The sequence below is a fragment of the Drosophila elegans genome, unplaced genomic scaffold (assembly GCF_018152505.1).
Source record: "Drosophila elegans isolate 14027-0461.03 unplaced genomic scaffold, ASM1815250v1 contig_149, whole genome shotgun sequence".
Lineage (NCBI taxonomy): Eukaryota > Metazoa > Arthropoda > Insecta > Diptera > Drosophilidae > Drosophila > Drosophila elegans.
In genome coordinates this window covers 13937066-13961956 of record NW_024545513.1, presented here as the reverse complement: position 1 = coordinate 13961956, position 24891 = coordinate 13937066, and the positions used below count along the sequence as shown (strand labels likewise).

At 36.8% G+C, this 24891-nt stretch overlaps 1 protein-coding gene across 1 annotated transcript in view; it reads left to right on the top strand.

The window, feature by feature from the left end:
• The window catches only part of LOC108140860 (protein sprint), a 113197-nt gene continuing 88306 nt past the window's right edge, over positions 1 to 24891 (top strand). Inside the window, exons 1-3 of the mRNA XM_017263846.2 lie at positions 1 to 480; positions 9976 to 10326; positions 13050 to 13834. Of these exons, the coding sequence (XP_017119335.1) occupies positions 10297 to 10326; positions 13050 to 13834 (815 nt within the window). The 5' untranslated portion in view covers positions 1 to 480; positions 9976 to 10296. The remainder of the gene's footprint in view (positions 481 to 9975; positions 10327 to 13049; positions 13835 to 24891) is intronic.

Here is a 24891-nt window from a genome sequence, read left to right as displayed (position 1 = left end):
TCGCACTCGGCCACAGTCGGTCGTCGCGTTTGTACACCGGTACCGCCTTCTACCGAAAACCGAAGTGAAGAAACCAAAATTGAATACCCAACAGCGAGAGTCGAGTCAAAAGTCGTAGTCGCAGTCGTAGTCGTAGTCGTAGTCATAAAGCGTTTCGGCGCTAGACGATCGCGAGAATTGCTATTGCTGCAGCTGAAATGTGTCGCACAAGATCGCTGCGTGTCGCGCTCAATTAAATACACATATTTTTTTATTTCCTCCTATTCTGTTCCCTTTTTTTTTTTTTTGTGCTTTTGCACCACATCGTTGTGTTATTTATATTTAATTGTTTAATAACAACAACAACAGCAAAGTTAAGTGCGAAAAGTGAAGTGGTAGTGGAGTTTTGCCGACGAGTGTGCACAAAATTGGAGCAGGCTCCAGAGTTCTCCAGATCGAGAGTTCCAGAGTTTCGATTTGGGTGGCGTTGGCGTTCCCCTGGTAATAAATTTATTGAATGTGATGATAGTATGTAGTAGCCCCCCGTCCATATATTTTACTTGCCCATCCTGCGGCAAGTTCAAGTTCAGCGACCACGCGGACTCCTCCTCGATCACTCTTCAACACTCGCCCTTTATTTTTGGCACTCTAAGAAAATACAGTGTTTACTGGGATCAGTGCGATACTAAAAAAAAGTTGTATTCACTGTAATAATTGGCGGAAGAAATATTAAAACAATTTTGCTTGGCTTTTCTACATTCGATCAAAATTATTTTGATATAAATGCATTATTTGTGTGTAAATGATTTAAATGTTGCATTAAATTTAAGATAAATTTGACAAACAATTAAATTAATAAATTTATTTACAAACTTAAACTAAAGCTGCTGCTGTAAGGTAAAGCTTCTTTAAGAAATAATGGTTTATGTTTAACATATAATTTTAATCTATGAATATCTTAACTGATCAATAAACAAATTAAAAAAATTAAATACATTTTTTTTACCGAAAACATAATCTTAAATGATGGAAAAATAGACTTTTAACAATCAAGGCACATTTACCAAAATTGCTTAATCAATTTTAAATGTTTAATCTTAAAGCCTAAGTAGGTTTATTGCTCATCTAGTGTTGAAATATATAAGTGTAAAATTTTGTAAGGGGGAACATATTATTTTGTTTTATAGATTGCCCGATTTTTCTTTGAGTGCGTTTCTCTCTCGCCGAAAGTGCGTTGCGTTCTCTTCTCGTCCTCTTTTTTTTTTTTTTGATTTTTTTGCCCACTCAGTACATTGCACCTTTTGGAGCGCATTTCCTTTAGTGTCGTCTTTCGCTTTCAATGCATTTTGACAGTGGATTGCTAATCGGCCAGGTATTCGCAGTCCACCTTAAAGCACCTTTTCTTATACATATAGTATACCCCCATCATTCCCATTCGCATTCGCATTCGCATTTTTGCCGCCGTTGTCATTTTCTCCCGTCGGGCACCGCCCTCCTGCTATCACGCACCTGATGATAAACAGCTCGAATTTTGATAATTTGTGTGGATTGCTGCGAATTGCTGAAATGGCTAATCAGCCGCTGTTAGCACTTCCACTCCCCTCCTCTTTTTGACCAAAAATTCAGTCGCCTTATCGCATGCCAAAACCGAAAGCCAAAAGCCAAAATCCTAAATCCAAGCCCGAAACCAAAACCAAAACCGAAGCCACCACAAAAGCGTTTCAGTTGCGCGGAATCGGGTCTATATTACCTCACTGCGGTTTAAACAAGTGCACAGAGAGAACATTTCGTAGAAGATATACATATGTACATAAATTTGTATTATTTTAAGTGAGTCAACCTCGTCTTAATGATATTCCCAAAAATTATAATGCTGCGCAATGAAGGAAACTTATTCAAATTTACTTATACAAAACCCCATTAATAATTCTAATATAATACACTGATTACTTAGTAAGGAGCTGATTGTTAACCCTTTTCTGGAATATTATTAGGATATTTGGCAGTCTTAGTATTAAATAAAAATACTCTGGAACCATTAATGCAAAAATATATTTAGATAGCTATTAAATAAAATATACGTATTTGCTAGTTAAAAAAGGATAAATACTTTTAGTACATTTCATTTTTATTTAATTTTTCTATTTCATTTCATTTTTCACTTTAGAATTTTTTATATTTTTAGAATTGCTTATGTTGATTATATCCCACAAAATCAAACCAAAATTGGTTTAATTTCTTAATATAGGACTACAATTTGACTAGTTAAATTTGTGGTAATTTAATGTTCTGATTCATTTACTTTAACTAAGATACATATGTTTAATTTTGTTCACTGTGCGTGCATCACTGCTGATTGCTGATAACTGGAGAATGTTTACTGTCATTACCTGTGTCTCACTACCTGACCCCCCCTCCTCTTCCCTCCACACCCCTCCCCTCCCGTCCTTCGCTTTCTGAACCCACTGTCTTGATATGGAATTTCTCATGCAATTTGCGGTTGTCGTAGCTATTAGCTTTAGATAGTCCACTGCGGCAGCCTTTCTTATCAATGGGTTGCTTTCTAGCTCTCTTTTCTTTCGCAGTCCAGTTCAGGTAGAGTTTAGAGCTTAGCATTTAGCGTTACCCGACATTGTATCTGTATTTGTATCTGTATCTGTTTGCCGTCCCAGTTTCGTTGATAGCGATCGCCAGTGGTTTACTCCGCTAATGATCTTAGCTCTGCATGGGCACATCGCATATAGACTTACTAATCCAGTCATATATTTTAGTTGTTTATCACGATGGTCATTTAAATACACACACTTTATAAGACCCCCGATGTGCACAGTTATTCTTGGGTTAATCTTCCCGCGGGCGCTTTCCAATAAATATGTTTTTGCCTAACTCTAAAAGCTGATGTTCTGCTTGTAGTTATTAAAGTGGTTGCAGCTTCTTCGCTTAAACTTTGTTGGACTGATTGATTTTGTCCAACATCAATAATTTAACACCTGAATAATCCAACGGTCAGTTTTTAAATTGCTTATATTTACCTTTACTTAGGAGTAATTTGCCAATCGATCTGCTTTAATTGTTAAATAGTTTTTTAAAACATTTTATGACATAGCAAAATATGCAAATATTAAATGTTAATATAATCTCATTTTGTTATATCTTAAATAATTGAATGTCACTAAATAAAATGTATACTATATTAAATTTCATTTAATTTTCATTTATTTATATCCTAACGCTACAAGTACAGACTTATTTTTATTGCGTTAGTCACAGTTGGTTTAAAAACAGGTTTAACATTATAATTTTGAAATTATATTATAAATTCCTTACAATTTGTTAAGTGATATAAGCGTTAGTTAACAATATGGCCTCATTTTAATTCTGAAGTTACATGATAAACATTCGCTTTTGATAAGGTTTTCATATGTGAGTTTTAAATGACATATATGTATACAATATCTGCGGACTACCGATAATCACTTGATGACTGTTTAGTGATCACACTGTAATAAAAACCATATCCATATTGGACTTTATGTCCAGATTGCCTTCTTGAGAAGCCCTTATGATCTCAGCTAAAATTCACCACCGATCTATGACACCCACACAACAAATGCCGCTGGAAAAAAGTCAACTTTGACTAATGCGCTGCATTGGCGATCAGTTTTAGCGATCAGTTTTAGCACCGATCCATGTATCCATGTGTCCATATATCCGTGTGTCCCATGAATCCATGTGGGCGCAGCAGCCGAAAAATACTCGTAGTTGGCCAAGTCTCACTTTTGTTTTTGTTTCGGCTTTGTTTTGCTTTTTGGCTGGCCTTTGCGCTAACCAACTGTGCCCAACTGTTCCAATAGAAAGCCAATTAATGCCGCTACACGCAGAAGAAAAACCCAATGGTTTTATAAACATAGAAAAATTGTTACTTTCCTATTTGCAAATATTTAATGTATTTTGTTGGTTTTGTTATTCCATTTATTTTGTATATAATGTTTAAATAGTTAAGAAAATTTATTTATTTTTGTCATATTCTAAAAACTACTATTCTGAAATGTAGATAATCTTTTTTAATAGACATGTCTCTAATATTTATCTCTTCGGAACATTTGAGTGTCATCTAGTAATCTGTGAGTCATTAGTATAAGGCAATTTTTTGCAGTGAATATATATTTTTTTTCAACACTTTTGTTAAGTGTTGATTTTAAGTCCACAAATGTTTCCTGAGTGCTCAGAGAAAAGCTGAAAATTAAACTGAACTAATAATGAAATGTAAGTGTCTATAAATAACTTCCATATGACTAAAAAAAAAGGCATTTTTATGCAAAAATAGAAACCACAATTAAAATAGGTGCATACAATTTTTTTTGGACAACTACTATATTTCCGTGTATTTAACATTTTATAGTTAATCAACTATTAGGGAGAGTTTTAAATATTAAATGGTTGACTTTACAAAAGTTTTTTTTGTCTGTGTATACGCTCCGGTTTTGGATCTTGGTTTTGGTATTGGGTTCGAGGCCGGCTTTTTGGAGGAAGACGATCGGGGATCGTGGATTGTGAATCGATCGATCGATCGATCGGTTGATTGGCGGATCGTCAGCGTCTAAATATAGATTTCGACCATATTTGCTGGCAAATATTGGCCATGAGTGTGCGTCGGCCGAACCTGCCTCAATCCAAGTGTCTGTATCTTTGGTCTGCATATATAGTATGTATATATATTTGCGGCTGCGGCTGCGACTGCGGCTGCACGTGTTTTTTGTGGCAGACGGCAGATCGGGCAACATGTCACCCCACGCGACATGCAACATGCCACAGTCACAGTGCTCCAACTTCAACTCCATCACCATCACCAACACCATCACCATCACCAACTCCATCTCCAACTCAAACTTCATCTCGGTTTTTCCAGTGCCCAGTTCACAGTTTTCGTCGCAACATTCCCAGCGATCTGATGTCGACGACTACCGAGCTCGAGCTCCCTTAATAAGTCTTAATCTATGTGTCAATATTTTCTTGTTTAGTTCCCAAACACACACGACCGCTGTCTGCGTACACACTATACACTATACATGTTGAGAGTATCTGCATCGCGTAGAATATACGATATATCTTATATTTGCTGTTGTTTCGTGCATCTTTTTGGCCAGCCAATTCTCGTTCGGATCCAGAGCCACCTCTTCCTGGTTTCGCTGGCATTCTGCATTCCGCAGTCGCCATCGCCATCGTCATCGGCATCACGCATTCAGACAATGCCCGCGTATTCATAAACAAGGCCGGTCCGCCTGTGTCCCTCATCTAGTTCGCCTCCTTCATTTTTATTTTTTTTTTTATTGGGACTTGGGACTTGGGACTTCAGCAAGTTGGTGCCACTTCCCTCGGTTGCCATGCGCCGCACACAAAATGTTTTGTTTCCATCATACCCAGTGATCCGAGAGCGAAGTGATATATCGTCTTCTCCAGCCAGCCAACAATGGAATGAAGGATCTTTTTAGCCAAAAAGACAACAATAAAACAATTCGCAAATGTCAGCTCATCCGCATCGTGTTGTTTCGCCTGAAATAGTTTGGCAAATTAAGATAGTTTCATGAATTTACGATTATAAATCATTGTTCAGTTTGATTCAACAATAATATATCAGTCTAAAGACATATAATAAAATCTTTCTAACCCACAGAATATATAAAATAAATATATATATATATATATTATTATAAAGAAGTTTAATTTCAAGATTTTGTTATAACACCACAAGAATAAAGCGTGAAAGAGTTCTGCAGTTCGAGTTTAATGATTCCACGATTATAGATCATTACATAATTTACTGTCACTCTAGTAGAAAACTTAAATAAAAAAGTTAGATACGGTTAATATACGATTTATTTTGGTATTATAACCTAGGTTAAGACTGCATGTTAAACAAAACTAATTTTTCCAAATTTGTTCGTTCCTAAGATTAATCAATTATAGAAACATAAACTTTAAGTATAGAAATTTAAATTCCATACAATTTTTTTTTGAAGAAATTCATTTTTTCCTAAAATATACATGCTGGACTAATCTTTCCTAGATTGTATTCCTTATTTCCCAATTTTTTGGTAGTCTTGACAATTTGTTGGGCTATTTTTTGTTTCTTTTTGCTATAATTGTTTTGAATTTTTTGAATAATGGGTGTCGCGTGGTCGGGACACTCGACTCGATTGCGCCTCGTGTTGTTTTTTGGTGCGTTCTGTTTGCCCACGGCTGCTGATATGGTTGGCCGTCCTGGTTGCGTCTGTTGTCCGTGCAAACTGAAACTGTCGTCATTGTATTGTGTCTCCTTCACTCCGGCTTGTGTTTGTTTGCTGGTTTGCTGGCTAGTTGGCTGGTTGGCTTGCGAGTAGATTTTCTCAGTGTCTGGTGGAAAGTAAAAGCCGGAGTCTTCTTTGTCTGGCCAGAACGCGATGGTAGCTATCTGCCAGATATGTGTGTGAAGTCAAAAGCCGGACTTATCTGGAGCTGGTCTAACCACTCGCTAACTGACCTTGGTCAACGCGATCTGAATTGCCCGTATCTACAGATACGCATACACAAAGTGCCAGATAGTCGACGGCAGGCATATCGCATGTCGATTGCAGTGACGCCAATGCAATTGTGCAGATTAATTAAAGGGACACTTGTTGTTCGCTGATTGGAACCATTGGCTGGCTGACCCATATGCATTTCAATTGGCGAGTGCCACCATCGAAATACACCGTCAGAATATCGAAGAATTCAATTTAAAAGGACAAACGAATTGAATAGACAATAAACTGAAATTGAATTTATATATTCAAACCAAACAAAGAATCTTATAATAAAAGCTAACAAGAACATTTTTAAATTTTGGAAAATGTACTTTATTTTAAGCAACAAAAATATTTTATTGAGATTATGTATAAAGAGGTTGTTGTATCTTTAATTTTTGTTTAAAACAATTATTTAATAAATGCAGCTTTAGGAAATTGGGAAATGAATGCCCTCGCAATGTTTTTGTTTTTAAATCTTCAAATTGCTTTTTTTAAACTGATTGGACTAAATTAAGATAAATGGGTGCTTGTAAGGTTTAAATCCACTTTCGGATACTTGAGAGAAGAATTTAACGAATTGACCCAAAATAGTCTTGAATTGCCGACCAATTATGGTGGCATTTTTTCTCTGTGCAGCCATATCTACTCCAGAAATCAATTGAGTGGCAACGAAATGCGATCGATTTTGACTTGGCGAAGAAATCACCTTCGGCCCAATTGAGATTGAAAGGCCATCCAGCCCATCATCGGCGACATCATCAAGGCAATCATCATCGTACAGAAAAGTTTCTGGATCTTGCTCTGATTCTGGTTCTGGTTGTGGTTCTGGAACACAGTGGCCTTATCATTCAATTGACAGTCCAGCCGTTGAGGTTTATCGGGGAAAATAAACGGCACAAAGGCCAGAAACGACCGAGCGATAAAGACTTTTCCGAGAAGATTAGACTTTTAGACCCGCCGAAATCTAGCGACCGAGATTCTCGTTTATCTCGTTTGTATCACACAATTCATTTCAATTTCACGCTGCTATTTAACCTTAACACAAATTCAATAAATAACCGAGGCGAAACCGAAATATTCATAAGAGCGAAATTGATAAACCCAAGAGATCGATCCGATCGACAGTCTCGTTAGCTGACCGCCATGTGTCGTATTGATATTGTTATTGATATTTCATGCCTCAAATATTTCTTTGCCATCCCCATCCCCAACTGTCTTCTCTTATATCACATTCGGTTAATGATCTCGTAAAAAGTATCGTAAACAAAGTATGGTTTGAAAATAAACCAAAGACCTGTTTGGATCTGCACGAAATTGGTTTAATAATATCGATACTGTGACAGCTGAATAAAATCTTGGAATAAGTTTGTTATTTTTCCTATTTATTGACTTTAAGCAAAATTTATTGCTTGTATTGACAATTTACACTTTATTTGTTTAACAAATATATATAAGTTTTGCTGAAGATCGTGGTTTCCTCGTTTCCCATAAATTGAGGCCTACAAAATTTTAATAATTCTAGTATTGATGTTAAATATATAATTAATATTCGTATCTGAATAACTTTAATAACATTGTGTTACAAAATTTAAACTTTATATATTGTTTATTAAACCAATACTGCTTATACAGAAAAAAAGTGTCACAATTTCACTTCGTAGAGTTATATTTGATTTTTCGCCAGAAGCAATTCTATAGCTTCGCTAAATTGCGAAGAGTTCCATTTCGAGTGCGACATTACTCCATCGATATATCTGATCGGCAATTTATGCAGCAAAAAGGGGTGAGAAGCAGCTAAATAAATAACAGCTTCAACACAAAACGCTCATTTTGTATGCATTTAAAGCTATTGTAATGAGCTGCGTACCCCTCATTTTGGGGATCTTGGAGAAGGGGAAAGGGGGCAGGTGGATCGTTGACTTGTATTTTTTTCACGCTTCTCGTTTGATTGCCAACGATTTGGCGTTTTGTGGCTTTGAGAAATGCGACAACCAATGCATTTCAGCCTGAGTTGAAACTTCTGGCCATTGCCGTTGGTATTCGTCAGATGTATACGAGTGTATACACGCGTATCTTGTATCTGGTATCTGAAACTGGGGAAAAATTTCATTTGCAATTCAACTTCCGTCAACTGGCCGAGGAATTTCGTGGCTTTGAGCCAGTTCAGCACATAAAAAAGCCAACAGCCGACAGTCGAAATGAAATGGTTATGTAAATGCAGAAATTGAAATGAAAATGTAATTAATGAGCATAAGATGCGGAAAATTGTGGAAAAATACGTGAAACGAGTTTTTCATTTTATTTCGTTTTCAGTTGTTTATTTTTTTTTTTTTTGTGTTTTTTTTTTTTTTTTTTGGTTTTGTCTTTTACCATTTTCAACATCACCATCAACATCTACATCGCCATTATCCATTATCCATTATCACCATCGCAATCCACATGAAATGCGTGGCGGGGTTTCGGGTAGGAATACGGGTACGAATACGGGTACGGGTACGGGCACGGGTACGGACATTGTCAAACAAACTTCGGGCCAATGTTTGGACAGGGGCAGAGCAATCGTTTGGGTTTTAATTAAAAACGTATGAATGTACGAGTATCTTGCAGATACATTCACTTTTAGACAGTCGCGCGTTTTATCTTTTTTCATATTTTTAATACTCCATTTGGCAGTTGATGTCTGGGGTCGTCTGTTTTATTTGTTTGTGCCTTCATGCTGGAAAGTTTTTTCAGATCCCTGAGTCATAGTGTATATTAAAGGATGTCCCTGAAAGTATCCAGTAAACGTTCGTCTTAAATTGTTGTTTCTTTTCAAGTTTCAAGTAAACTAAACAGTCCAAGCATAAGCTTTAATTCCCTTTTAAATATGTCTATTTAAAATCTTATTTACTGTAGATCTACAGAAATGACTATTAATTTTAAGTCGTTTTAAAAAGTTTCACCAGAAGTCATAAAAACTTGACAATTTTCAAGATGGTTAACTCTACACTGTTTTTTCAAAACCTGAGGCAATATAAATTGTAACAAACTCTTTTTTGGGCTATAATGTTCTTTCTTGTTTGAAGTTTACATAGTTGTGACAAACATTTCCAGTTTTAAAGAAGATCCATAAAACATGACCTAACTTTCAGCTTTCCCAATTTAGTTATTCCGATTTTTGCTAAGTTAGTTTGTGTTGAACAACACAATTTCGGAGGTTTCTTGTGAAATTAAATAAAAGAAATGTGAATTGTTAATACTTAAATTGGCTTGCCAATCATGTGCTGATTGCACACCCACTTACCAATCCTTTTCTACTTTCAAACCCATTAATTACTATTTTTATTTATAATTTTTTTGTTGAGTCTGAAATCGAAGCGATCCATCCCATCGACTGGAACGCCTTCTTTCAGATCCCACTTTCTGAGTGCCCACTAAAAACCATAACTCTTTCTAAATTCTCTGCCCACAGGAAAAGAGCACGTACACATTGCCGCGGATTGGAGAACCCCCCCATATTTGGGTGCGGAGTCCACCACCTGTCGTTAATTAAATGTCAACAGATTTGAAAGGAGTGGCGAAGGAAGATCCAGCCGAGACCGAGGAACCAAATGAATTGGATTCGGAACTGCGACCTTAAATCCAGTAATAAGCAAGCGAAATTATGCAAAATGTTTCCCCGACTGTCGAATAAATCATAAGAAACCAGGCAGAAGACACACTAAAACAGGGGATCAACTGGTTAAGCGAAACAAATCTCGAGGGACACAAACAAAAACGAAAAAGAAGGAAAATGGTTAATGCGGTGATGGATGCCATAGCGGTAAGTGAAGGGGTCTAAAGCAGATTGATCACTGGGAGCTTGCTTAATTTAATTTGCAGTTTTATACTGCATAATTTGCGATTCTCCGTTTCGTTTTTATGATGCCTAAATTGAAATTGCCGACTGACTTCATATTTCCCCGCCGCAAAATCACAAACAGTCCCCCCCCTTCAATTCTCCGGCAGCCAATTGAAGTTTTGTTTGTACTTCAAACAAGACACTCTGCGGTTGAGTTTTGTTTTACTTCCTTTTTTCATTATTTTTTTTTTACTTTTTTGCTTGCTTTGCCCACATTTTCAATTTGAATTTGTTGTTGAATGTGGCAATTGCTCAATTGGCTGGCTTGTCTATGTCTTTGTCTCGACTTTATCTGTGTGTTTTTGTGTGCGAGTGTGGCATATTACATGCTAATCCATATGTTTGAGTTGATTTCTCGTTTCGTTTTATCTATTTGCAAATTGAGGAGTGCAACGGGGCGAATACGCGATGCGGATTACATGAAAAAAAAAGAAAAAGAATAAGGGAACCATTCCCTGTGCTAATGTCAGATCTGCACCTAAACAAATTAATGGCTTTGATATAAATAAAATTATAAAATAATTATAATATTACAGTATTTTTAAAAACCTGAAAATGTACAGAAATTAAATTTTTTGTAATGTTGTACAAGTATTAAAGAAAATACAACAACCCGTAAAAGTAAAAGTAAACTAGCCAAATTTGTTTTGTTTTTAAATTTGCAACTTTAAAAATTTGATTTAAATTAAACTTATTAACATTTTTTAATGCAATTTTGCTATAGACATTTTTTATTTCATAACGTTTTTATTTAGAATTTAACATAACTTAATTGATAACTTATTTGTAGTTAAATTACAATAAAACAGTATTAAAAACTGATATATAATAAGTGTATTGCGTCCCAATCATATTGACTTTTTTTTGGTAAAAAAAAAATATATATATGAGGGTTTCAAAACACACCTTATGTGGCATTATCGCAGACAGCTCAGTTTGCAGTTCCTTTGCCGCAATGGTCGATTGGCTTACATCAACAATTCATTCCCCGATTTTTTTCATTTCACTCTTTGGTCAGCATTTGCATACAACTCGCCAAATTCTGCTGGTTTTTCGAGCCATAACAAAAAGCCTCAGAAAAATAACAAAAATCTGAAAACCATAGAAATATTTATAAATACCGAAAGACATAACAAAAAAAAAAAAAAATACGGCAAGAAACAGAAGTGGAGATCAAATTAGCACAGAGCGTGGGAGCCGGTTTGCTTTTGGTTGACGTGGATTTTGCTGCTTTTTTTGGCACTCGGGACATGGTTAACATTAACCATGTTGCACATGGGGCACCGCAGACATGGAGGTAGGGGGTTTCAGGGGGTTTGTTGGGGCGGGGAGGGGGGCGGTGGGCGAGGCGGATCGACGGGACACCGCCGAAAACCCGTTATTATTGCATTAGCCGAGACAGTGGCGCGTAATTATTGGAGATCGACTACGGCCTCGCCGCAAACCGCCGGAAGTTAAGACCAGTTGGACAGGTACGCAGCATTCAGCTTCGCCTCCAATTCGCCCCACCAGACATCACCCAACTCCAACTCCAGTTCCCAAGCCCAGCCCAGCCCACTGTTTGTGCTACGAACATTCCTCACGGACCCAGATCCGAAGGCTAAGTCCAAGTGCCACCGATACTTGCACTTGGAAAAACAGGCACCACATTCTTTCATTGCAAGGCATCAACATTTATTTTCAAGCAAAATTATTTGCCTTCTAAAATGTTTAGTATATATTTTAATTTGTCTGACTGTTTTCGGATATAATAAAAACAGAGACTTTTTTAAGGGACTACCAAAATTTTCATTTACAAACGTTACATATTAAACTTTTACTCTTTGCGTTAAGTTTATAAATATCAACCAAATAGGATATTAATAATATTAAATTCACAAGAATTCACAAAGTGTTTGAAAGTTATTAAAAAAATTTAAAGTTATAAATCCTGAACAAAACAATTACAAATCTTGAAAAAGGGCATGCAAACAGAGATGATTGGAACAAGTACAAAGTATTTATATTATTATTATTATTATTATGGTGATTTCTAGTAAATTACAATTAATATAAAATAATCTAGAACTCAGTCACTTATTTAAGTAACCACATACGATATATTAACAGAATTCTTAAGCCAGACTTTGCACATGCAAATTCGTCCAATAACATTATCAATTAAATCATTACAAACGACTGTAATTATTAAAACCAAAAACCAATCGTTGGCCGTTTTTATGATTTCCTAAAGTGCAATACTGGTTCTGAACAACATGTCGCCGGAAAAGGTTTACTCAATTAATCGTGCATAAGAAACTAAAGAGGAAATATACTTTACTTTTAATTATCGAAAAAAGAGAACGAGCTAAGAAAACAGTGACGATCGCACCTCCAACAAACAAAATTTCACAAAGTTGAAGGTTTTGATTAAAAACAAAAACTGATTTTTAGGTGGTCTTATCCGTTAATTTAGCGCTAATTCTTTTCAAAACTTGTTAAGCAAGCACTATGGACATTTAATGGATAGCTTGAAAAACATCTTGAACTGTTTGTTAATTCCGTAGATTGGATTGAATTTGATTGTGGGGCTCATTATGTTGTATTTTGATTTGGAGGCTTGTCCGACTCTTTGTTAACCTCCAACATTTGCCGTTTCATTGCAGCTGCTCAGCTCGCTGGCCAGCGACTTGGACATAATGCTAAACGATCTTCGATCGACGCCGAGTCATGCTGCAACATCATCATCGTCATCGTCAACGACAACAGCAACAGCAACAGCAACAGCAACAAGCGCAACAACAGCAATGCCAACGAGCCAGCAGCAACATCATCTCCATAATCAGCTGCCAATGCAATCACATCATTGGCAGGGCATTAGCAAGAACAAGAATAACAATTGCAGTAAGAGTAATAATAATAATAACAATAATAATAACAACAACAACAATAATTTGCCACACCCACCTGGTCTGATCGACATCAAACTGAAGTCGATCCGATCGGCGGCAACAACAATAACAACCAGCGCGACGACAACAACCAGCAATCAGTTGCAACAACGACGACGAGTGGCCCCCAAACCGCTGCCACGCCCCCCGCGACGCAGCCGCCCCCCGGCACCGAAGCAGGAGGCAGAGGGGGAGGAGGATGGGGATACGGACGCCAGTGACCTGGCCAATTCGACCTGCCCGCTGAGCGCCAGTGCAGCGGCCACACGGATCACCGGTCTCTCGCCGGAAGTGAAAAAGGTGCAGAGACTGCCCCTGTGGCATGCTCGAAATGGAAATGGAATTGGAGTCGCCGGAAATGCCGCAAATGGCGGAAACGGAAACACCACCCACTGCCACCCAACAGCGAACTGCGTCCCCCTGCAGCGACGTCTGCCGGTCCAAGGTCATCAGCAGCGAATTCTGACCCATCGATTTCACCATCATCGACATCAGCATGGGTGAGTCCCCTTCAAAGATTCGCTAGTCATAGATAAGATATTTGTTATATTACTATTACCTTTTTGAAAATTTAAAATAAGACATTTTTTATATAGTTACTATCAAAAAACCTGACATAATTCATTTAAAGAATTTGGTGCAATCTTATTCTTATAAATGTATAAAATAAAAGAGCAAAGGCTACTTTGGAACCATTATCAAAATTGCAAATTATTTCTTTTAATTATGCCCATCTTTGGGCCACATTTCCCATTTTAATTTTTATATGTTAACAAGTATTTTGTTTACTAAGGGAAATTAGATATATTGCCTCGTTTAGGCGAAAGCTGTCGAAGTACCACCAGAAATTGGGTCAAAACAATATTTAAAGTGGCAACCGAGCCTTTTGCTGCCGTTCTTGGCCATAAGGAAGTGGAGTTTTGTTTTCTCGGAACCGGAGATCTGACCAGACGAAGACGGAGATGGAGATGGAGGTGGAGGAGGAGGTGGAGGCCTTGGGCCTCTGGATGAAGGGTTGGCCAAGCTGGCAATGGGCTGTGAACTTTTTATGCTCCGCTGAGCGCTTCATGGGAATCGGTGGCATGCTTCGGTGGCATCGAAAAGAGCTCCGTAATGGGTTAAGTCAGGTCAGTTTAACCGGCGGGTGGGTGTGACAGCTGAATCATCAACGTCATGGTCACCAGTTGAACGCGACCTGGCGAAGTGACTGAGGATCACCGCGTTGGGGTCACCACCAGATAAGCTTAGAGAAATGCAAGACGGAAGTCTTTTTCAAAGGGGTTGAAAATAGCTCATTAATTATGACTCTGAGATAATATTGTTTCACCATTCAAAATAGACTCAGTATTTGGGGAATGAATTCAAATTAATTAAAATAGAGGAAAGTTTTCACTACACCATAAAATGCAGTGTATAAAAGTAAGCATTCCCAACAATAAAATGTTTTAAATAAAGTAAATGCATTCTCAAAGATACATTTTATAGCTTAGTTGTGTATTGATATTATTTATTTTCGTAGAAAATAGGCAATCGTACTTAAGATTTTTAAATTTTTTTTTGTTCTTTGTTTTTAAAAATTTAATATACAATTTTGAATTTAATAGTCAGATTTTTATTTTATTTCATTTTTTCTATTAGTGTTGAATAAACATTAAGTACCGAGTATTTTTAAATGATTAAATGGTTAATTTCCTTTAAGACAGTGTTTTCTGCAGGCTTAGCTTTATCAAAACATGGCGACAACTTGACGAGGGTGCAGATCGGGGTCACCAATCCGGTTGACTTTGGTCGCATCGTAAGCCATGAAAACCTCAGCCTTAACCTTTTCATTAGCCACTCCACTCCGAGAAAAAGACTTCTGCTGCTGACAGTTTAACCAAATTGTAACGGGCACAAAGAGCCAACTAACCAGGCCCACAAAATGTGTAACACGAAAATTTGCTACATGTATGTATATCGATATGTTGGTAATCCATGTAAGTGCAATATGCTTAGCATATAAATTATGAGGCCTGTCCGAAAGAGCGAAACCGCAACTCCAGCTTCGACCCACCCGAAAACCTTCTGTTGGCGTTAGGCGTTGAAAGAATTCCGCTGGAGCAAAAAGAAAAAATCCAAGAAGACAAAAAGACAAGGCTAAAACGAAGCCAAGACTAATGCGAGGGTCTGTAAATGAAGTGTTATATTTTATGTGGCAATCCGCAATGTCGGCGATGACAAAAACCAAAGACAAATACAAGGCTCCATAAACTTGAGTAAATATGAATATGTCTAACTGGGTGGTTGGTGAAGGACCCCCATTTTTGGGAGAGGGTTGCGAGCCAATGGCTTCTTTCATGCTTCTGTTGCTCGTTGACAGGCGGAAGAACCATTCCGTTCCATCCCTGCCACATTCACATCCACAACCCCATTCTCAAAGAGGACTTTCCCATCCTGCTGGTACAAAGGGTTGTGACTTTTGTGTGTTTAGCTATTTATTAAATTTGTTTGCCAACACACAATTGGTGGGTGGACCGGGTTTTTGTCCGTGTGGGGGGATGAGGCCATAAGGACCCATACGAACATGAGCTGCGTAACTAATTTGCTTAAAGTGCACGATGCCTCATCAACAACATCAGCTACAATGGACAATGGCACCAACCGTATCACATATCAGCAAATATATTTCATCGAATGGCAATCTAAAAGTGGATTTAAGTACAACAATTATATTTTTGTAACGAATCTTTTATTCTGGAGATTGTAATAGGTACATAATAAATGTAAGACTAACATTTTAATTAGTTACTAGTGAGCTTGAATTTAGGCTGGTACTATTAAAACTAAGAAAAGAAGAAAAATCATTCCTACTTATAATTCAAATCGTTAATTATCAATTATACTGTAAATCGATCATATTATCAATCGATAATTATTAAGTTTGTTATAAATCAATCATTATTGATTTAAATCCATTTGGATATTTTAGTTCAGTCACTAAAGCCATTTATAAATTTATGTAAATAGCCACTAATTGAAGAAAGAGACTTTACTTGGGTAGATACATATTTAAAGAGTTCTAAAATGCAAATTACTTAAGTTTTTACAATATTTATCATCCACAATAAGGCAATTCCGTCCCACTGTTTCCCAGTGAACCGCAGAAACTTTCCATTCCGTTCTGCTCCCCAAGTGTTTTGTGGTCTTTATCCCCCAGCCCTGAACTCTGACTCCGAAAATTGATGATGTCTAGGAGCGTCTATCCCTCGTCCGCCACCATGGCCATCAGCATCATCATCATGGCCTGGATGATTGTCAAAAGTTTGTGCAATTTGAGCGTTTTAAGTTTGGCGCTGTCAACGGTGCGTATGCGTGTCCACAGGAGACAGAACTGCTTGAAGTGCGACAGGTGTTGTTTGCTTTATTAACTTAAACAAAACACAAATACTTTTGCACGCACACATAACCAGGCGAGACATCCCTGAAAAAGCCCGGTTAAGAGCAGGCCTTAATGCGGCTGTCATGTAAACAGATTAACATAATTAATTTATTTGCTTCTTGCTCGTTGCTGTCATCGTCTGATCCACAAAATTTCGTACCCTTCACAACGGGTATTTGCTGCATTAAAATATAATGAGATCTTAATAACAAATTTTTACTGCTCTCTTTTTTAATTTTTTGAAACTTTTCAAAAGTATTTATTTTGGTCGCTGGTTCATTTCGATTTATTAGGAACAGACCTGCATGGAAAAGTTGTGTATTTGATTATTTTTGTAATCGATTTGCGTGTCCAGAATTGTAATTTAAATTTAAACCATATTTAACATCAATAAAATGCATTTAAATAAAATAGGAACTATTTTCAATTTAACATTTTCCACTTTAGTTAAAAGATTGTAACATTATTATTAATCATGGAATTAAATATACATTGTATTCAATGTTTTAATCCACTATTTAATTTAAATGCAAATATTTAAATATTAAATTTAAAATTTTGAATTCAATAGTCAAATATTTATTTTTACTACCCCATTTTATTTCTTAAATTTTTTGATTTATTGGCTAACACAAAATTTTTCCAATTTAATTTTTAATTTTTGACTCAGATGAATAAACACAAGTTAATAATTATTATTAATTATAATAAATACAAATTCAATTAATACATTAAGGGTATTCTAGGCTTGCTTATTATGCATCCCCAAATTTCCCATTGCAATCGAGCAAACTAATTAGAGATTTTCCTCAAAGGGATCCAATTAACTTAATAAATCGGTGGGTATTAGTCAAAGTCAAGTGCGCAGCGGTGAAATTTGCGAGAGAAAGACTGCGGTGGGGTATCTGTGGAGGAAAGTATCTCATGGCTGGATCATGAATGCGCCCTCATTAATGTTTGTTTTGTCATCTTGCAAGCAGGCCAAACGAATCGATGGTGGGATGATTGATCACATTTTTTTTCGCAGCTCTCTTTCAATCATTGCCTCGATCGCTGGGCATAGAAATCATGACCTGCTCTCGAGAGATCTCTCTTTGTGTGGATATCAATCATATTTAGCATACAACTGTCTATCCATCATTGACCGAATGAATGAATGAATATTTGAATGAGTGACTGGGTGACTGGGTGCCTGGTTGAGTGCTGCGGCCAAAGGCCGTGAAACGAAACGATTTCGAGGTTCCGCATCTCACGAGTCGCATTTCAATGCCAGCGAGATGGACGTCAATTGAAGTCTCCGATTTCGCAATTATGCAACTCCCCCGCATTGCCAAGTTTTTTTTTTGCAGAGTGTTGAGCACACATATTTATCGCACATTTGCCACAGACTCGCTCTAAATTTCCCCAGACAATACAATGACCAAAGACATAAAACAAAGCAACAAGAAACCCCCAAAAAGAAAGTCCACTAACCAAAAAGTGTAAAACATTAAGAAGAACAACGCTCGGGAAATATGCAAATTGAAAGGACCCCAAAAAAAAGCCAAGACAACTTTCGAGTGACGTAAATTGCATATTAAATTTTACATTTTTCATATTTATGCAGCTTCCAAAGCAGTCGTAAAGTGAAAGTGACTCGAAAGTGGGAGTTCGGGGAGTTTTGGGAGTTTGGGGAGTTTGGGGGTCAGTTGAGCCTGCCAACCCCCCTTTCGGCAAGGACAAACAACATTTCAATTTGGGAAAATATTCATTATGCTCAAGTGTAAGCAACGCAGACTAAACGGAAGCGGAAACGTGCCAAAGCAAGAAAAGGTGACCCCAAACTCGGCAACTTCACCACCCAATTTTGCACCCTCCACTCATTTGGCCATTGTCAGGCGGCTTCTTCTTCATTGTCGTTGTCGTTCTCGTTGTCGTTGTTGTTGTTATTGTCGTTGCCTTCCTGCATTGTGAAAAGTTTTATAAAGTTATGAAAAGTCATTCAAGTTCAGACCACCCCCATCCCCCCTTTTTCCCCAGACGAATCAACGACTTGGCGACTTTCGAGCACTTTCTGCTCATTTTCCCCCCGTAAAATTCGTGGCCGCGAGTGGGAAGGTTGGTTGCTCCAACTAAACAATAAAGCCGTCAAGAACGTGCAGCGTCTAGAAGGATCTCCTTCGGTTCCTTTGGTCCACCTGCTCCTGTTCTACAGCTTGTGCCACACCATCAACATTGTCATCTAAGCTGCAATGACAAGTTGCTCCAAAGTGGCAGAAGAAATTGACGGGAATCCGGAACACTATGAACCGATTTGCTCAAGCGTTTGGCATACGAAGTACCTCAGAATAATCTTTGTTCAAAATAAAGTTATTTCGGAATTTGTAAGATTACTAATTAGTTAATAATTTAAAAGCAAGCTTATCATTATTAAATTGGCAAAGTTGTTTTTTAAAATTACTTATCTGTTAAAGAGTGTATTTTAAGTTTTTGTTTTAGTTTGCATTACATTTCTTCTTCCATGTTTCGTATTTTTTTACAGGTAGAATAGCCTTATCAATTTAAACTCTATTTTAAGGTTGCGTTTCAATTCATTTTTATTAACAAATTTTAAATTTTCTTTTCAAAATATGAACATATTTAAATGCTGGCTTTATTGAAAGTTCCAAAGACTTGGGAAGAAATATCCAAAGAAACTCATTAGTAGAATTTTATAATTAAAAAATATCTCCCTCCGAAATTGTACTTAAGATCCGTCGCTGTCATAATTTGATATCCCTTATTCTCATTCCTTTCTTTCAGTTTTAAGCACTCTGCCATTTTACGATGTCTTGATGTTTAAACTTAAGTGCTCCTTTTTCCATTAGTATCCGTTCCGCGACAGCTGCTCCTCTTAGTTTTTTTTTTTTTTATCGAAGTAAAACTGCACCTTTAAAGCTCATTAACTGCGAAAAGTTGCCACAATGTTGCCCGCCCACAAATTTAATGTCACCTCATGCAGAATCACCAGAATCACCAGAATCACCAGCATCACCGAGTGTCTGGTCATTTTGCCCCCACAATTTGGGGTGAGTATATGTATGTATATGTCGCCCCGTTTCCATGGACTGCAGTAAATAATTTTTGGCAGAAAGGTTGTTGAAACATTTAATAAAACCAATATAAATCATAACAAACACTTAGCCCGACAACAACCACAAAATGCGAGTTGGGGTGATGGGGTCGGCAACAAAGCGAAACTAAAATTCCAAAACGTTGCCCATTTTCGGCCGCAAGAACTTCAGGCAATGCGGAATGGAGCGGAGAATTCCGCACCGTGGCCGAGACTTTAGCGTCGCTCCTCCGTCCGGAAAATGACAAAACGGACGGAGGGGTTTTTTCCGAGGAAAAAGGGAGGGATATGGGGGGGCAGACCCATGCATTGCTACGCGTGAACGCACCTTTTGCAGGCACTGTGTGCCAGTTTGTGAGTGTCTGCGTGCTCCTTATTTATTTATTAATTATTATTATTGTAAAGGTTTCATCCTATCGCTACAAGTTTTAAAACTTATAATTAAGTGCTTTTATATTATCTGGCAACTAAGTTATAAGCTTGTGAAAAAATAAAATAAATAATTAAATAAAAATTAAACTGAGAAACGTGTTATAAAATAAAAGTTTTTTTCTTCTTGAAATTACCGTTTTTAAAATTTTACTTACCTGGATATGGTTATATTTCGAATATTTTGAGTTTCCACAGATTAAAATTAGCAAAGATAAATAAATTGTGTCGTGTTTTGTAAAGTGAACATTTTCACCATTGTTTGAACGTATTCAGAGCAGTGTGGCCCTCATGCTTTGTCGCCTGTTACATAGTTCCGTGTCCGTGTCCGTGTCGTCAGCAGCAGCAAAAGCAAAAGCAACAGCAACAGAAACACCAAAATCATCCGCAGAGCAGCAGCTTCCCCATGGTAACATCCATGGCAGCAGCAGCAAAAATGTGCAAAAAATTAATTGCTACGCATAAATCAAAAGACTTTGCCACTGTACTTGGCCTCGCACCGCCCACCGCCCATCGCCCACTTTTCGAACGCCCCTTGGTTTTGGTCTGGCATCCCCCCAATCCCCTATCCCCTGTTTACTTGTTACTATTTCTGATTTCCATCAGCACTCTTATTATGGCCAAGAACGATATATGTAAATAACTATATCTTTATATACCAAGATGCAATTTGCAGCCTCATTGTTTTTGGACTCGTTGGTGCGTTGGCATCAAGGCCACTTCTGGATGGGGTCCAATGCACCACCCATCCACGCCCCCCCTGTCGAAGGTGCTTCAATGGAATCGCAACAGTAATCAGAAAACAGCGAAATGCGAAAGACAACAGCAGCTGTTTGCATCGCCCCTTGATTACCGGAAGTTTTGCCATAAAATCAAGCGAGAAAGACGCGATGCAACGACCATGACAGAGCCATAAAGAAGATATAGTAAACAATCGCACAAGATGCACCCATCCACCCCCTCGATTTGCCAGAAACATTATCATCATCATCGTTAATGGCAATCGTTTAAACACGCCTGATGAATGTGTTTTTTATGACTTTCAAGCTCCTCGGCTCTTTATTTGCCGATTGACTGATGTGCCAAATGGGCCAATATTTCAATGCATTGTTGCCGCACTTTCCACAAACAATATTGATAAAGTTCACTTCATATATATTGGTCGCCAATAATTCATTCAATTAAAGCTGAAGCTTATTGTCAACCTTTGGTAAATTTTTTTTATTAAAGGAATATACAGCAAAGGACTTAATATATTTTTTATAACACGCTATTTATTAAGTGTTTTTCTTTTATGAATTAATAATGGCTGTTTTCACACCACAAAACTCATTTATTATTCTTCCAATAATTGATATATATTTTTGCTGTTATTGTTTTTCTTCGCTTATCATAGATACGTCAGAAGACCAATGTTCAATTTATTTTGTCTTTCTAAAATTGAATATATACACTGGTTTCTATTGACTCAAGGAGATAATTTATCAAACTAATATAAATCTCTGTCAATAAATATTTGAGCATTTGAGTGATTGAAACATTGAAAACCTTTTCTCCGCATTCCGTAGGTGCAAATTGACCTTCTTTCTTAACTTTTTTCATGCCCAGCTCATCTGTCTGCCAGCTATAAAACCATCCATCGATTTGTCGCTCCCATGCACTAAAATATTTTTATGCGGATCATAATTCCCAGCACTCTTGGCACTTGGCACTTGGCAAGGCCATTTACAGTTGGCTTCTCTGATTGCTGTTTGTTATGTGCGGTTTTTGTTGGCTTGCCCACTAAATTAAAGAACAAACAAAGTCTGTGATGCCTCATGTCACATACCGCATATCACGTATACGTCATAGGTGCCGGTACCGGTGCCGCCCATAAAAAGTAACCATGCATAGCTGAAAAAGCAGAGCGGACCGTAAATAATGCAAAGGCGATTTATCAGCCAGAGACAGCGACAGTTTCCAGTTTCAGTTGCATTCATCGGACCCATGTACAAATTTACAAATGTGGGGGCAAAACCCAAGCACCAGAATACCTAAACGCCGCGACTATTCAAATGCAATTTCGTAATAGTTGTAAAGCCAGGTCCCAGAGTGTCCTAAAAAGCAACAAAAAAAATACACAAGACAGAACTTTTTTGAAAAACAAAACTTTGATATACGCTACCTTAATGTGGGCCTATAGAATTTAGAAACTTTTTAAGCAGGGCTTTGGTAATATTGAACCTTAGTTACAAAAATAATACTTAATAAAGAAAAGTAACAATTCTAAGTGAAACAACTGCAGAAGATACGGTAGTAGATTTTTAAACAGTAAATAAAATAAATTATTAAATTAAGAAAAAAATGTTATTAAGAAGTTCCTCATTTCTATACTTTTCGTTTATTTGAGATTCAAAGCTGCTAGAAGTTATACTTATTTAAAACTTAAAGTTATGTTAATCAAGCAAGCATCATCAAAAACTCTTGAAAATTTAATAATTTGCATACCTTTCCTTGTTTAGTAAGCAATAAAAAAATATGAAATAAAATATATTTAGAAGGACTTGATCTAATACAGCCCATATTTTATAAATTTATTTATAGTTTGTGCTATAAACAAATTTAAAAACTCTAGAATTTTAGAGATTAATAAATGTTGAACAATTTTTCAAAAGAAGAATTAAACCATTTGTTTTATTTAAGTAAGATCCAGTTTTTATAAGCATTGTGAAATGTATTTATAATTATTTTTATCATATTATTATATATGGCATACATGTTGTTAAATTAATTAAAGCTCCGTTTTCAAGCCAAGCGTCATTCAAAATCTCTACAGTTATAGAATGAGAAACAACTGGTGGCATGAAACATTCCAGACCTGAACTGGTCTGCCCAAAGTTTTACTTTTTTTTTGGGCGGTCTGCTCCAAAACCCAGCCCACGATCTTTTTGTTGGTTTAGCCCCGTTAAGCCTCACACTAATTACACTTGCGCTTTTTACAGATCCACACACATAAACTCTGCTCACATGACTACAACATTTTTCTTCTTAGCCCGGCCACAAAAAACTCGAACATATTTTCATTTTCATGGTCAAAGTGTCAGTCGAATTGGGTGGGGAAAAACCGACCAGGGGAAAATGAACAATTTTAAATGAGAGTTAGGACCGGTACAAAATATGCAAATGAATGCTGCTGTCTCCATATCCGTTTCCTTTGCCCTTCCTTTTTTATTGTTATATTTTTTTGTCCTGCGCAAAAGCCCGCAAATCTTGATTTAATTTCCGGCTATGAAAAATTCAGGGCTTGCAAATAGTTGTGGTTAGAAAAGGGAAAGCAGAGAGCAGCTCATTAGGATCGCAAAGCGTCACGTATTCGGAAATGGTATACGGTGATTTTTAGTCTAATTCCCAAGAACCTTATATAACTCGCCTTCACACTATTTAAATCGCCAGGCTGTTCACAATTTAAAAACTGAAATGAAATGAAAACAGGAAAGAAAGCAAACTTCGCCAAGCCGAAGTTCATAAACCCTTGCAGCTATTGCAAGAATTAAATACTTAAAAACATTAAAATTATGATTTACTTGCGTGTATGTGGAAAAACATTGAAGCTATGATGATTTGCAGCTCAATTATTAGATATTTATTTTATATATTTTTATTATTTCTATGGGAGCTATATGATATTGTCGTCCGATTTTAATGAAATTTAAACCGTTATTCTAAAATATTTAACCATTACTATATGTCGAAGAACTAAGATCGGGGGCGGATGGGATAGGTTGCTAGCTGTTCAAAATAGCAACTCTTTTGACTTTGGGTCTTATTTTGGCAAAGTTACAACAAAAAGACTCTTCAGAAATAATTTTGTTTGAAAAATCGCCAATAATCACAAAAAACACATTAAAAACTTGGTTTTTGTGTCAAAACCCTGGGAAATAATGGTCAAAATGTGGAATGTCATACACCGTTGAATTCGTAACAAAATTTCCAATCGAATGGCATTCACAGTTAAAATTTTTTTAGATTTTCAAATTTCTGCAAAAAATGATGATGTACCCCCTTACAAAAAATCCAGAAACTTGGACAAAATTCATTTTTTTAAAAAACGTCTTTCTAAATTCTGTTTTTGTGTCAAAACAAAATTTATTGTCTTAAATCGATCGGGGGCGGATGGGATAGGTTGCTAGCTGTTCAAAATAGCCACTCTTTTGACTTTGGGTCTTATTTTGGCAAAGTTACAACACAAAGACTCTTCAGAAATAATTTTGATTGAAAAATCGCCAATAATCAAAAAAAAACACATTAAATACTTGGTTTTTGTGTCAAAACCCTGGGAAATAATGGTCAAAGTGTGGAATGTCATACACCGTTGAATTCGTAACAAAATTTCCAATCGAATGGCATTCACAGTTAAAATTTTTTCAGATTTTCAAATTTCTGTAAAAAATGATGATGTACGCCCTTACAAAAAAGTCAGAAATTTGGACAAAAATTATTTTTTTAAAAAACGTTTTTCTAAATTCTGTTTTTGTGTCAAAACAAAATTAATTGTTTTAAATCGATCAGGGTTGGATGGTATAGTTTGCAGCTGTTCAAAATAGCAACTCTTTTGACTTTGGGTCTTATTTTGGCAAAAT